This window comes from Pseudopodoces humilis, chromosome 4, assembly GCF_049639895.1.
Source record: "Pseudopodoces humilis isolate 2021_Gansu_Grassland_sample_001 chromosome 4, ASM4963989v1, whole genome shotgun sequence".
NCBI classification, from domain to species: domain Eukaryota; kingdom Metazoa; phylum Chordata; class Aves; order Passeriformes; family Paridae; genus Pseudopodoces; species Pseudopodoces humilis.
In genome coordinates, this window is record NC_142203.1 from 30568505 (window position 1) to 30581769 (window position 13265).

Sequence of the window (13265 nt, forward strand, 5' to 3'; positions counted from 1 at the left end):
TAATTTTGTAAAACTTGATTTTACAAGTGCTTGAAATCCCACCACGATTTTGAAATTAATAAATAACATACTGGATACCTTATTTTACAATTTCAAAGCAATTAGGTTTTTCATTGCCATGAGCATTTGTAGTCAATATGCTGTCATGAAAGCTGGTCAGGCTATTGCACAAGACAAAATTTTGGGTACATTTGTTAGTCACTGCTTTATCTGGCCTGAAAAAAATGTATAGTTTAGTAAAAAGTATGCCAATCTTGACACAATTACTTTGATCTAGGATACCCAAGTGCTTACAAAGACAAGAAGAAACACAAATCCAGTTTAGAAACTGTAATATTTGTAGAAATGCTAAGAATCTTGAGCATCAAGATTTGTAGATCTGTAGACCAAGATTTGTAGATCAGGCAAGCGTTCTCTAAGAGGAAGACTGAAGGATAAAACTTCTTGTTGTATACACTCAGGGTTTGAGGAAGTCTGTAATGAAAAGCAAGCCCACTGATGTAAGGCAGTCTTCCTTGGTGATTCATGTGTTAACTACTTTCTGCAAAAACCCAGTCACACGGCTAAGACCACACAGCACATTGTTTTACACATACGTGCAAAAGTGTAGATTCAGAGCTGAGCCTAGAGGGGCTGCACAGAGACTGAGGTGATAATCATCTAAAAACTTCAGTTTTGTCTGGAGTATGCCTTCTATTCTTTATGAATAACAAGAGACCTCTTTCCTTGATAGTTCTTATGGTAACTCAGATTGAGGGATTCTCCCATCACCTTCCTCCTAATTTCTGCCTTGCTCCAAGTTGCTTCAGCTTCCAGCCATTAATTCTGATTTCATTAATCTCAATTTCTCTGAAATGAACATTAAGACTAATCTTAGACTAACACTTTTTCTCCAGCCCATCTGTGGCATTGTAGACAAGACCCTTTTCAGCTGTCCATTGGTAGGTTAGAGCAAAACAAGAGCATGGATTGTACACAACAGAAGGGCTACAGCCCTGACCCCTGTAACAGACACAGGACTGAGCAAGTAATTTACTGTAATGGTTGCAACATATTGTTGCAGCCTTAGGATGGCCTGCGTACCTTAGGATGGTAGCTTACTTCTGTTGTGCCCTACATTAACCCTGTTCAGAACCCAAAAGGCAGGCAGAAGAGAATATTTCTCTCCCAGCTTCTCTTCCCAGCATTTGGAAAATCTACTTGGCCACACCTGCAGCATCTTGCTGGGAAACATGAGAATCCACATACAGATGCTACCCCTTAATCTCCTCACTCCAGGCACAGGTATGGTGTCCCCTTTTTCCAATCCATTTGCTGGAAACTTTGCAGGAAAGAAGCAACACGATGGTTCTCCACAGTCTATGCAGACACTGTCTGAGGGACCAGGAGCCAGTTTCTCAAAGTCTGAAACTTGGACCACTGTCAAAAGGAACCTGGACCTGGGTCTCACTGTCCTACAGAAATAAGACCTATTAAGTGTGTAGACTGTCAATCTTCCAAAAAAAATATCAGTTATGTTATTGTTAGCACTTAATGAACACCAGTTGATCCTCAAACTTGAACTAATCTTCTGTTATTGATGCAATGCCCAGAAATCTCAATGAGAAAAAATGAGAAACCTGGGTATACAGTGAGAGGTCATTTATTTAGGTTGTGGAGATTTGGACAAGTACTTCCCTTACAAAGAACAATTTAACAAGTATTCAGCACAACAAGTATAAAAAATTGGCCCATCTCCTTTACAAGGAAGAGCGGTTTCTCCTTTGAAATGAATACAAACCAGAACCAGAGAGAAAGGCATTGACAAGAGAGAGAGAACAAGGCATAGACTGGCTGTCACCTGTTCTCAGAATGATGAAAATACTGAGGCACCTTCCAGGTAGATGAGACTAAAGGCTTTGAAATGAAGAGGTGCCAAACTTTCAAATTCTCTCAGCATTCTCATGGCATCTTGTGCTATTTACCTCATCCACTAAAGCTCTTGGAATTAAGTGGCTGATAAAATTGGAATGTCAATTTTATAAATACGAAGGTGGGTGCATGGCCATCAGGATTACAGTGTGAATGATAAGGGCCAAAAACCAGAAGGGCTACAATGGTCAGAGTGAGGTATGTTAATGCATTTCCAGCAGTGAAAGGCACAGGCAGTACTACCATGACCATACTAAACTGGAAATGGCTTTCCTGATGTTGCTCCTTTAAATTAAGGCAGAAGTCAAAAACTTTCTTTCAAAGAAGAAACCAAATGACTAACAAAAATTTGCAGTAACTGTAATCAGAGCACCTTTTTCAAATAAAGTGTCTTTATAAGCAATAGAGTAATATGGCTACTCTGGTGGGGTATTTTTATATTAAAAAACATATTTCAGAACAAATTGCAGTTGTAGAAAACTGTACAAAAACTATCAATGCTTCTAGCAATTTCAGTAAATAAAAAAAGTTAGTAAAGTAAATAAAGATTTGGAAAAGGATACAAAGAGAAAAATTACTCACTTATGAAAATACTTGCACATACAAACTGATCCCCAGCATAATATCCCCAAGAAAATATAAAAATATATATAGAATTTATGCAAATATGCTCTGGAAAGTATGTCTTTTAATACATTTTCTCTGGCCTTAAAGAGGACTCTAACTATTTATACTTTGAATGAGAATTAATTTTGTACTGTGCTGTACTTACTCCCTGAATGCCAAGTTCACTGACAGCTGCTGCAGAGACAAAAAGTCCTGTTACTTGCTGATGAAGAGTGAAGCCCTTAAACATGTGTACCCCTAACAGCATGATGCAGAAGGCAGGCACAGCACACTGACCTATAGCAACACTAATAGAACATTAATAGGTCTCATCCTGTACATCTGTTCCTTTAAGACCAAGTACACATTTGTTGCATCATCTCTGAAGAGGGCAGTACAAAAATCAAACCCAAGTCCCCCTCCCCCAGCTGCTTAAATAAGAAGCTATTCTTCCTCTCTTAATGGGCAAAATTCAAGATGATTTCTGGTATAATGTACAACATTTGGAATTAAAATACAAAAAAATCTTATTAAACTAGCTTCTGAATTGACCAAATTATTCAATACAATTAGGCAGTGCAAGAAGCCCCACACAGAAAGAACAGCTCAGCTCTTTCTGATATCATTAAGATGTCACATATAAATAAAATTCAAAATTGTTAACAGCATTTCTGTGCAGTTTCCACAAAGTATTTGGAAACTGCTTTCTCTGGTTTTGCAAGTTTGCAAATGAAGTATTTTCAAATAAAGTATTCATATTTAAGAGGCCAAGATTTGCACTAAGGAAAGCAGAATGTTAGCAGAGGTTTCTTAACTTACAACTTCAATTACAATTGGATCTGCATACAAAACCTATCAGGAATGTACAATATCCAAATATATGACAGTGATTAAGTAATCCCCATATGTGTACTGTTCAAAGAGTAAATAAATAGGTTAAAATACCTATAATACCTAAAATAAAATAGATTTTAAAAACAGAAAATGGTATCCATGAAGTCAAGGCATTGCTAAGTTTCTACATTCCAATTCATAACTTTATCATAGTCCTGAATTCGTTGTTTTATGTGAGAAAGCTTATTCTTCAGATATTCACAACGCTTCTTTTTCTCCAGAAATGCAGGATCCTGCCAAAAAACCAAAAACCTTTACATTAATATATTAGGCTTTCAGACTTTTCCAAGAAAAGTCTATTATCGATTATGTTCTTGACTAAAAGGACAGTATGTAAATATTCTCAAAAAATCACACTCTTTTCCCCTGGCCCTTTCTTATTTCCTGTTTCCCCTTCCTTCATGAAAGGCCAGAAGAAAATGTTCTGCCTTTATATGCTGTAGTTAGTAAATAGAGCTGTTTTAAAACAGAAATCTGCAAATATAAATGACACCCTACTACATAATTTAGATTTTATACATGTATTTACTGTACATGCCATAAATCCTTCCCCCCCAAAAAAACAATGAAGTTTAACTAACATGGACGCAAACTCTGAATTCCATGGAGAAAAAAAAAATTGTATTTGTAATGCACAATGTTTTTAACAGAAACACAGATACATGTTTGCTGCCTGCATTTAAAAATTACAAAGAGAAACCTCTTGGATTACACTGAAAATTACTTTTTGAGAGTGTCTAAATTCCATGCCTCAAAAAATACAAAACTTCTTTTCAAGGGTAAGACTATGTTTTCTGTTTTTATCCATTGGCTGTGTCAGTCAGTGAATATAACTGAACTAACATTCTGGATGCAGAATGCTAAGAGATGAAGCGTATTCTCAGAAGATGAAAACGTTCAGCTCTTGGGTTGTGGTTTGGGGTTTTTCCCCACATGTGGCTACTGGAACCATTATCCTCAAAAACGCTTGTTGGTGTGTGTGTATGGGTTGTGTCCTAACTTTGCCAAAGTTTTAGAAGACAAAATTACAGGTACTCTTTAAGATACTGAAATCTGCCTACTGTCAGAAGTATTGGCTATTTACACTTTCTTTGCTAGTCATTAGATTCAACAGCAGTGTAAATCTAAAAACACTTACGTTTTTCTTCTTCTTGTATTCTTGCAGAACTTTTGATATCCTTTCCTGTTCCTAATGAGAAACCATAGATTTTTAAACTTTGATTTGGCTCCATCTATTCATGTAAATTCTACAAAATACTCATGAAATTCTCATTTAATCAATACCTTGTGGTTATAACATTTTAGATGTAAATCTTATATTTGAGAAACAATGAAAATACATCAAATGTGACTCGAGAGAACTTAAAAGCTACTAGTGTGAAAGAAAGAAACAAAAATCCCCAGAAAACCATGTATATGTCTTAACTGGAACTTGGTATCCCTAATTAATGCCCAGAGATGATGTCACTTATGGGGAAACTTCCTCTCACACCAGATCACAGCCAGCATCAGACAGCATTGTGCCCTAGCTAAGGACAGTCAGAAACTGCCTAATACCACCCAACACAACTATTTTCCATGAACTCATTTCACAGGTACTTACATATATGCTTTCAGGATGGTGTGGAAGCTGTTTCAGCAATGCATCCAGCTCGTCAAATTTTTTTAATACAGCATGAACTTCCATAGACAGTTCTTTATACTCAGCAAACTGATCATTGAATACCGCTTTGTACCGGTCTCTCATTTCATTTGTTTGAATTACAGGGTATTTCCTGTAGAAAAAAAATAAAATCTAAGAATTAGTTTTAGAGATACAACTTACTAACAAAATTTAGACTCTTCACCTTGCCAGTGTATTTCTGTATTTTTTGCTAATCTAATAACCTGAAAATTTGAAAATCTGAAATTTGCATGTCTGTAAAGCACTGAAATCACAGAATCAGAGTATAGTTGAGGTTGTGAGAAATGTCTGCAGTTAATCTGATCTGACCTCATGCACAATCAGGAACACTTAGACCAGGACTATATCCAGACAGCTTTTGGTATCTCCAAGCACAGAGACTCAGTCTCTCTGGGAAACCTGTGCAAACCCTCACAGAGAAAAAAATATTTTCCTAATATTCAGGTGAAACTTCCCTTGTTTATATTTGTGCCCACAGAAAAATAGTATAAAAATTAATTTATTATATCAGACTTGGAAAGGCCTACCCTTTGAAAGGGAACACATTACAAATTCAGCACCTAGAAAGTGTAAGAGTAGTCAAATTTCAGGCCCTAAAAAGGCAATTTTCCATGCATTTTAGTTTTTTCCTCTAATATCTATATAGTGGTCTTCTTTTCCTTCGGCAGTTAATGTATTTGCTAGATTATGACATTCTGCTTCAATGTTTGAGGTTTGTGTGGGTTTGTTTTTTTAATTAAGGCTCCTAATTTATAGTTATTGGCCTTATACCACTGACAGCAGCCCCATCCTCTCTACACTTTAATGTTAACACACAATTACGAGTTCCCATAGCACGTGCCTGGGAGAGAAACCACAAGTGTATACGGGAGAAATGCAGAGTGAAAAACATTATTCAAGTGTCCTCCACTAAGTTGGCTCGTCAAAATCAAGTCACTTACGCTAAGTAGTCTGGCATCACTATAGGTTTAGGAATGTGGCCTGCAGGTATATGACCATTAAGCAGCTCTGGTTTTCTCTCCAGTGATTTGAGCTGCCTGTAACCGACTTCTTCTCTTGGTCCATCATCATCTTCATACTGTTTTATAAGAGAAATCATTTGTTCTTAATGAAATCAGTTCTACATAAATCACAAACTATGCAACTTTAAGACAGATATATATATATATAGAACAGCAATATATGTAATAGAAGCAAATCAGAAATATTTCTTACAGCTCTTATTGTAATTAGAAAATCAGTTTAATGAGTTACAGGAATACTTCTCACACAGTATTTTTCTTCTGTTTGTCTTAACCACAGTACAGATAAATACTTCTGGAAGTTCAGAAAGATTTGTTTGAGTGTCTTAAAAAACCAGTGTAAGGAGGTTTCCTTCAGTATTCATTTAACTTGTGAATGAACTGGAATCATTCAGTTCTTTGAAGTTCCCTTTTCTCCTTGTTTCCTATTGCACAATTCATCCCTTGATCCAGAAATAAAAACATGTGGAATCTTGTTAGAACACAAACAAAAGGATCCTGATCCAGTACAGCATCAACAGAGAAAACATTGGTAGGAAATTCACAATGTCTAACAGGAGACATTTAAGACTGAAATTAATACATCATAATTTCTCTGGAAACCCTATACAAGCTTTGCAGTGTATGCAATGGCACTTTGTATGGTTGAAACACTAACATTGCTGATGGTTTAAAACAGGCAAGGGGGTCTTTGGTGCAGTCTCAGAGACCAAAGAAGAAACTCAACTCCCAGGGCACGTACACGGTGCTTCCGCTAGTTCTCCTGCAAATTAAGCCCACAGACAGGAAGAAGAAGAGTCTGAAACCTGTCACACATCAGACAACCTGCTGTTTTAGTCATGTCCACCAAACTCTGTGATAAATACTACAGAACTTGTCACCTCATGGAAAAGGGTAAGAGCACGTGGAGAGGCAGCCATCACATCTGCTATTTTATTGTTTTATAGATTTTGTAACCTAGCCTAACTAGGAGTAAGTTCTTTACAAGCTCCTTTTGAACCTTTTAGGCAGAAAGCTGCTGTCCAAATGAACTTAAAAAACAAAACCTAATCTCTTCGAGGTCAAATACACAAATAAATAGTATAGTCACAAGGAAAAGAATAACCATTTAGAATTAGCAGTAAAAAGAAAAATTCCTATTGCCTACCTTCTTTTCTGGAAAAGAGGACTGTGTTTTCATCTATCAAAAAAAAAAAAAAAAGGAAAGAACTAAATTTTATTTTCAGCAAAAATAGTATGCAAAAGCACAAATTCCTAAAATTTAAACATTTTCATAATCATACTGTACAGAAAATTACACTTATATTTAGATATAATGAAATTTAGCATAAGGATTATATATTAATTCTATTCTATTCTATTCTATTCCCACTAAAGACTTGTTGTTTAAGGAAAACATCCACCCAAACCCCAGAACAACAGGATTTCTGAGAGCACAACTGTAAGGAGCAGCTTGCAGGAAATACTCCCATCCACTTCCCAAGCTCCTTTGTTATTATTTCACATTCCAGCCCACGTTAACTCACTAACACTCTGAGCCTAATTCATTGCCTAGAACACACAACAGTGCATTAACCAGTAGCTCAACCTGCAGCTGTTTTGCACAGCACTCTCCAGACTCTAACCTCTATTACTGAAGCATTCCCTTTAGAAATGCTTAGTAACTGGACTAAAAGAACTTGGATAGTAACAGGGAAGAATGAACACCGTATGTGTAACTCTGGCAATCACCTCATTCTTGCATGACATACTATCAGTTGGTTAAAAAACTTTTATTGAAGAATTATCACTAGTTTTCAAAAGAAAAGTCTCAATTTTATGGTATACTGGAATCTGGTGTTAAATGAAAATGCTGCAAATCAGACTGCAGTCTCTCCTTCTAAAACCTTATAAAGGCTGACCCTTCCTTAAGTTAGGCTTATGTACATTTCACATGCATTAACTTTCATGCTATATTAAGTCTTACTCATTTTTTAAAGAGTTTTTTGGTGATGTTTTCAAATTAAGTAAGTTTAACACAAATTACCTTGAACGGTCTAGGTAAGAGTGTTAAATCTCTACTGTTATAGTTTATCATTAACCAGACAAATACTGAATGCTTCTAGTGTGCACAAGGCCAGTAGTTGGGCAAAATATCTGACATTCAAAAGATGTGGCTGACTGAAATTTGAGACATTGAAATCTAGCCAAGGCTGTAACTGCTAATATTTGCTGATAACTATTATAAGGAAAGCTGAAAAGGCATAAAGTTGCTTGGAGTTTTGCTTGTGAAGTAAAAGGAAGTATTTCACATTCTTAGGCTCATTCACACTTGCACACTTGATGTGCTAAATGCAAAGTTTTCAAATAAATGCTTAAAGCCACCTGACCCTGCTGAACAGATGAACATTGTTCGTTTCTTCCTTTGTTTGGAAAATACACACTAGGAAGTAGTTCATCAGCTGACTCAAGAAGAGAGCCCAGTATTACCAAGGGAACAGAGCCAGGTTCTTACCCAAGGTGAATTACAAACATAAAAGAAGTATCCAAGACTTTGGGTCTTAAAAATGCCTTTCATTTATCAGTTTCTAATACTGTAAGACCGGTTAAAATCAATCTCAGGGCTATAGATCTGTTGCAGAGAAGAAACTTGATTCGACTCTCTCTATGCCACGTTAAGATCTTACAGCTGCTCCCCATCATGTGGTACCCGGTAGACAGGGAGGCGGAAAACGATAACTAATGACTTACCTCCTGTTCCATTAATTCCCTGCGCCTCCTGGCCCCTTCGTGCCTCCACAACTTTAGGGAAATCACCGCACTAATTAGATAGATGATCACCGTGACAAACAGGAAGATGATTGCTGCAGTCTGACCGCCCTCCACACGGCAAAAAGCCGCATTTATCGGCGTCTTAAACAACTGGTAATAGCAGAGCCCACCTCGGTTGGTATCGTTCACGTACACTATGGCAGCCGACATGTAGAGGAAGAACAAGGCCACATTGATCCCAAACTCGGTCAGAGGCCACCAGTTGGAATCGAGGAGGATAGTTCGGTAGTACATGGACATGCCCAGCACGAGCAGCACTATGGTGACGATCCACGCCATTCCCGCCACCACCAGGACGAAAGGCGTTTTGGGCCCGCTGTAGGAGTATCCCCCATAGCCGCTGCCCGCCCCGTATCCGTAGGGCTGCGAGAACCCGAACATGTTGTACCACTCGTTGTCCTTGTGCACGTAGGCGGTGACACAGGCGAAGACGGCGGCGCCAAGCAGCAGCTCGGCCACGCCGAGGATCCTGAGCAGCCCTGCCCAGGACTTCATGTAGGCGTACCGCTGGTGGTACTCCTCCACCCGCTCGCTGTACGTCTGCCCAGTGCCGGCGCGGCGCTCCAGCGAGCCCAAGGGGTCTGCCGAGGGCAGCATGGCCTCGGCCTCCTTCCGAGAGTTGTAGCTGCCGCCCGACCCCCCGAATGGGTCCGTGTAGGAGCCAGGCACCGCCCTGGTCCCCGGCTGCAGCGGGGTGGGAGAGGCGGGCGGCGAGCATTCGATCCCGTCCGAGATGTACCTGATGTCGGAGGCCGTGCTATCCCAGCTGGAGCCAGGGTGGCGTCTCCCTTTGAAGAAGTTCTTCCACGAGTCAGGAATGAACCGCCGAACCGGCTTGAGCTCTGCCGCCCCGCTGGGGCCCGGGCTGACCCCGCCGGGGCCGAAGGGGGGCTGCAGGGGCAGCGGGGGCGGCGGCGGCGGGGCGGCGTCGGACCCGGGGCTGGCCCCAAGGGGCAGGGGAGCCCTGCCGGGCCGCCCGCCCTGCGAGCTCCGCGACATGGCCGGCGCTCAGCCCGGCCCCGGGCGCTCCCCGGCCCCGCTCAGCTCACCCGACGGGAAGGAACGCCGCGGGGTCCCAAGGGAAGCCGGCGCCGGAGAAGGACGGGCCGGGCGGAGGGCGCTCACCGGCCCGGGAGCAGCCGCCCAACACCTGCAGCACCCCCGCGGGCTCCCCTGCGGCGGCCCCACGGCCTTCGCCCGGGGAGGCGGGAGCTTCCGGCCGGCCGGCCGGGAGCGGCGGGACCGCCCCGGCCAGGAGCGGCGGGAGCTTTCCCGAAATCGCGGTGCGGTGAGGTGCCGGCGGGGCGCGGTAGGGCCTCGCAGGAGGGCTGGGTGACTCACAGCATGACAGAATGGGCCAGGTTGGAAGGGAACGCACAGGATTGCATCCAGACAGTTCTTGAATTTCATCTCCGGTGAGGGGGACTCCACAGTCTTTTCCAATGCGTGGTCACTCGCAAAGAAAGAAAGAAAGAAAGAAAGGTATTTTTCATATTAAGGTGGAACTTACTTTGCATCAGTTTCTGCTCATTGGCTCTTGTCTTATTGCGTGGCACCACTGAGGAGAGACTGGCTCCATCCTCTTGCCACCTTTCCTTTAGGTACTTAAGGTCAGTCTCATTTCTTCTCAAGGCTGAACAGGTGCAGCTCTCTCAGCCTTTTCTGGTAAAATAGATGCTTCAGTCCCCTCGTCATTCTTGTTGCCCTCCAGTGCACCCTCTTCAGGAGCTCCGTGTGTCTGTTCTACTGGGGATCCCAAAACTGGACACAGCACTCCAGGTGTAACCCTATCCAGACTGAGTAGAGAGGCAGGCTCACCTCCGTCAACCTGCTGGCAATGCTTTTCCTAATGCACCGCAGAATTCCATTAGCCTTCTTGGCCACAGGAGCACTGCTGGCTCATGGACAGCTTGTTGCTCACCAGGACACCCAGGTCCTTCTCCACAGAGCTGTACTTCAGTGCCAGTGTGTGCTGGTGCTTGGGCAGCGCCTGGTGCACAGCCAGCCTGGTGATGGGGAAACCCAAGGCACTGAGCAGTCTGTTTGGACAAACCAGCACTTCTCACATCACTTATCCAGTTAAGGAGCTGAAGGAGAAATCTAGTGTGCTACACCACCGTTTTCTGCAAAGAGCTTTCTACATTCACCACAAAATCTGAAGCTGAATACAAAACAGCATTAGTGTAGTAGGAGTTTTATTTACATTGTCAGTATGGGCTATCAACTTGTTTACAGTATGCTTCAGCCTCTTCCTTTAACAGGTTTAAAGTTCCAAACAGTGATTGTTTTTAAGGTATAAATTCTAATAAAACCTTCAAGTACTCAGAACTTAACAATCATGGACTCTGGAAACAAATGTACAAATGCAAAGTAAATAAAAATTGTTAAGAATAAAGAGTTATTCCTTAATTTAATAAAAAATAAAGTGTTCTTAAAAAGATAAGTTCTAAGCTTATCTCCCAAAATACAGTAGTGTTTTGCAGCAGTGTTTTCCTAACATCATGCATAAAAGAAATCTGACCTAAGAAAAATAATCACCAGTATCATACTGGGTAGCTTAAAATGTACTTAGAATTAAAGACACTGGAAAATAATTAATTCATATGTTTAGTTAAGTGGTCCTGTTTATGTTTGCATTATTTTGGATACCAAAGTTTATATATATTTGAAGTTTCTCACATTTTTATAACATATTTACAGATTACCTACAGATAATCATAAACCCCTACAGTCCAAAAGCTATGTATTTATCACACAGTTATCATTACATTCCTTGAAAAATTAATTAATCCAGATGGTAAAGCCTTAGTTAAGACATAAAGCCTTTTATTAGGAGTAATTAACATAGCTTAGTGACCCAGACGTCTAAACACTGTTTTTTGGATTACATACCACACACAGTAATCACCTGGTACTTGTCTCATCGTACACATCCTTAAAATGTACTGTAAGCTTTGCCTTTGTTTATTTTTGCAGGGAAAAGCTTTTAAAGCCTTTAAAGGGATCAGTAAGCAAGGAGGATCTAGATAATAGAGTCTGTGGCATTTCCAAAAAGCTTCTCACCAAGTCTCCTAAAGCAGACTTACTTTGAAAGAAACCTTAAGCCTTAAAAGAAACCTTAAGCTTAAAACAAGAACTTCAATCTTAGGTTTGATAATAAACAGATGGGAAGGAAATGGGAGAAGGGAGTATGAGTTAATGGTTAGCTCCTGGAATGGAGGAAACTTCCCACTACAGTTCTGCAGAGATCAGTGCTGGGACCTGGGCTATCCTGTACGTTTCTAAATGTAACCTTGTGGAAAAAAGGTACCCTGTGAAGACTGAGATGAGTAACTTTGCTGCTGATGCTAAGTTAGGCCAGTAAGGATGTGGTCTGATAGAAAAATTGTGCCAGGAATTTTTGAGACCGATTAAAATAACATCAAAAATTCAACATGCGCGAACACCTGAAATCAGTGTAGTAAAAAAAAGATATAAAGGACTCAAAATACTGCAACGTGAGGACCCTGACTCATGTGTTTATAAAGTGTGACATATGCCTCACTTCTGATGGGATACGTATTTAATTCTATAAAGTTACTTAAGTTTTAAAAATATTATTGGTGGTGTTTCAAACTATGAGTTGACACAGGCAGCCAGCCAGAACAGCTACAAACTTGCAGTTTGAACAAAACAAATGAATTTATTTCCATTTACCTTGCTAATGAGGGGATCCCCAAAGCAGCAGCAGGCAGAGACACACAAGCAGAGATGGTTCATGCTAGAGAATCACTGGACTGTGGTTCTCAGAGGCTTATCTAGAGTTATTTCCAACTGCAAGGTCACTTGAGTGATTTACAATCCTTCTCAACAGTCTTCCAAACTTTAACCCATTCCTCCCAACACAAACCTAGCAGGAGAGCTTCAATCTTGGCTATGTGGCTGTGTGACTAGAAGCATATTTATTTATCCACCATATCTATACACCATTTGTGGGATTTTAGTTAGGCAAAAGGAGAGACAGTATTGGCATTTGGGGTTACAAAAAAATGTATCAGTATTCCTACTGATAAAAAAAACAAAACCAAAAAGCAATGAATGAACAACTACCTCACAACTAAGTGCAAGAGTTACACTTAAACAGTAGGTTTGCTGACATAGCATTTCAAGGCAGGTGCTCCATCTAAATATGCTTTAGTTGTAAAAAGCAGCTTGAAAAGAGATTTTGGAGCAAGACAGTTCTCTTGATACTGTAAGGGAAGGACACAACACCAAAAGAGGAGTGAAAAACCTGCTATGCCACAATTAATCTATATACTCAGTGCAAGATGGGTTTAATGATAATAATCATTAAACTG

General features: G+C 40.4%; 1 protein-coding gene across 1 annotated transcript; it reads right to left on the reverse strand.

Moving 5' to 3' along the window:
- Window positions 1–1626: 1626 nt before the first annotated feature.
- On the reverse strand, window positions 1627–10064 carry MARVELD2 (MARVEL domain containing 2). Its single transcript, XM_005529973.3, has 6 exons — window positions 8848–10064; window positions 7265–7297; window positions 6037–6173; window positions 5015–5186; window positions 4550–4600; window positions 1627–3644 (listed from the first exon to the last, which is right to left on the reverse strand). The coding sequence occupies exons 1-6, from the start codon at window positions 9925–9927 to the stop codon at window positions 3528–3530; spliced, it is 1590 nt and encodes a 529-aa protein (XP_005530030.2). The 5' UTR covers window positions 9928–10064; the 3' UTR covers window positions 1627–3527.
- Between the last annotated feature and the right edge of the window lie 3201 nt (window positions 10065–13265).

Coding starts and splice junctions, on each gene's coding strand:
- MARVELD2 (XM_005529973.3), bottom strand. CDS start 9,927: ATGTCGCGGAGCTCGCAGGGCGGGCGGCCCGGCAGGGCTCCCCTGCCC. Junction 7,298..8,847: donor GGGAATTAATGGAACAGGAG/GTAAGTCATTAG, acceptor TTTTTTTGATAG/ATGAAAACACAGTCCTCTTT. Junction 3,645..4,549: donor AATACAAGAAGAAGAAAAAC/GTAAGTGTTTTT, acceptor GTTTTTTGGCAG/GATCCTGCATTTCTGGAGAA.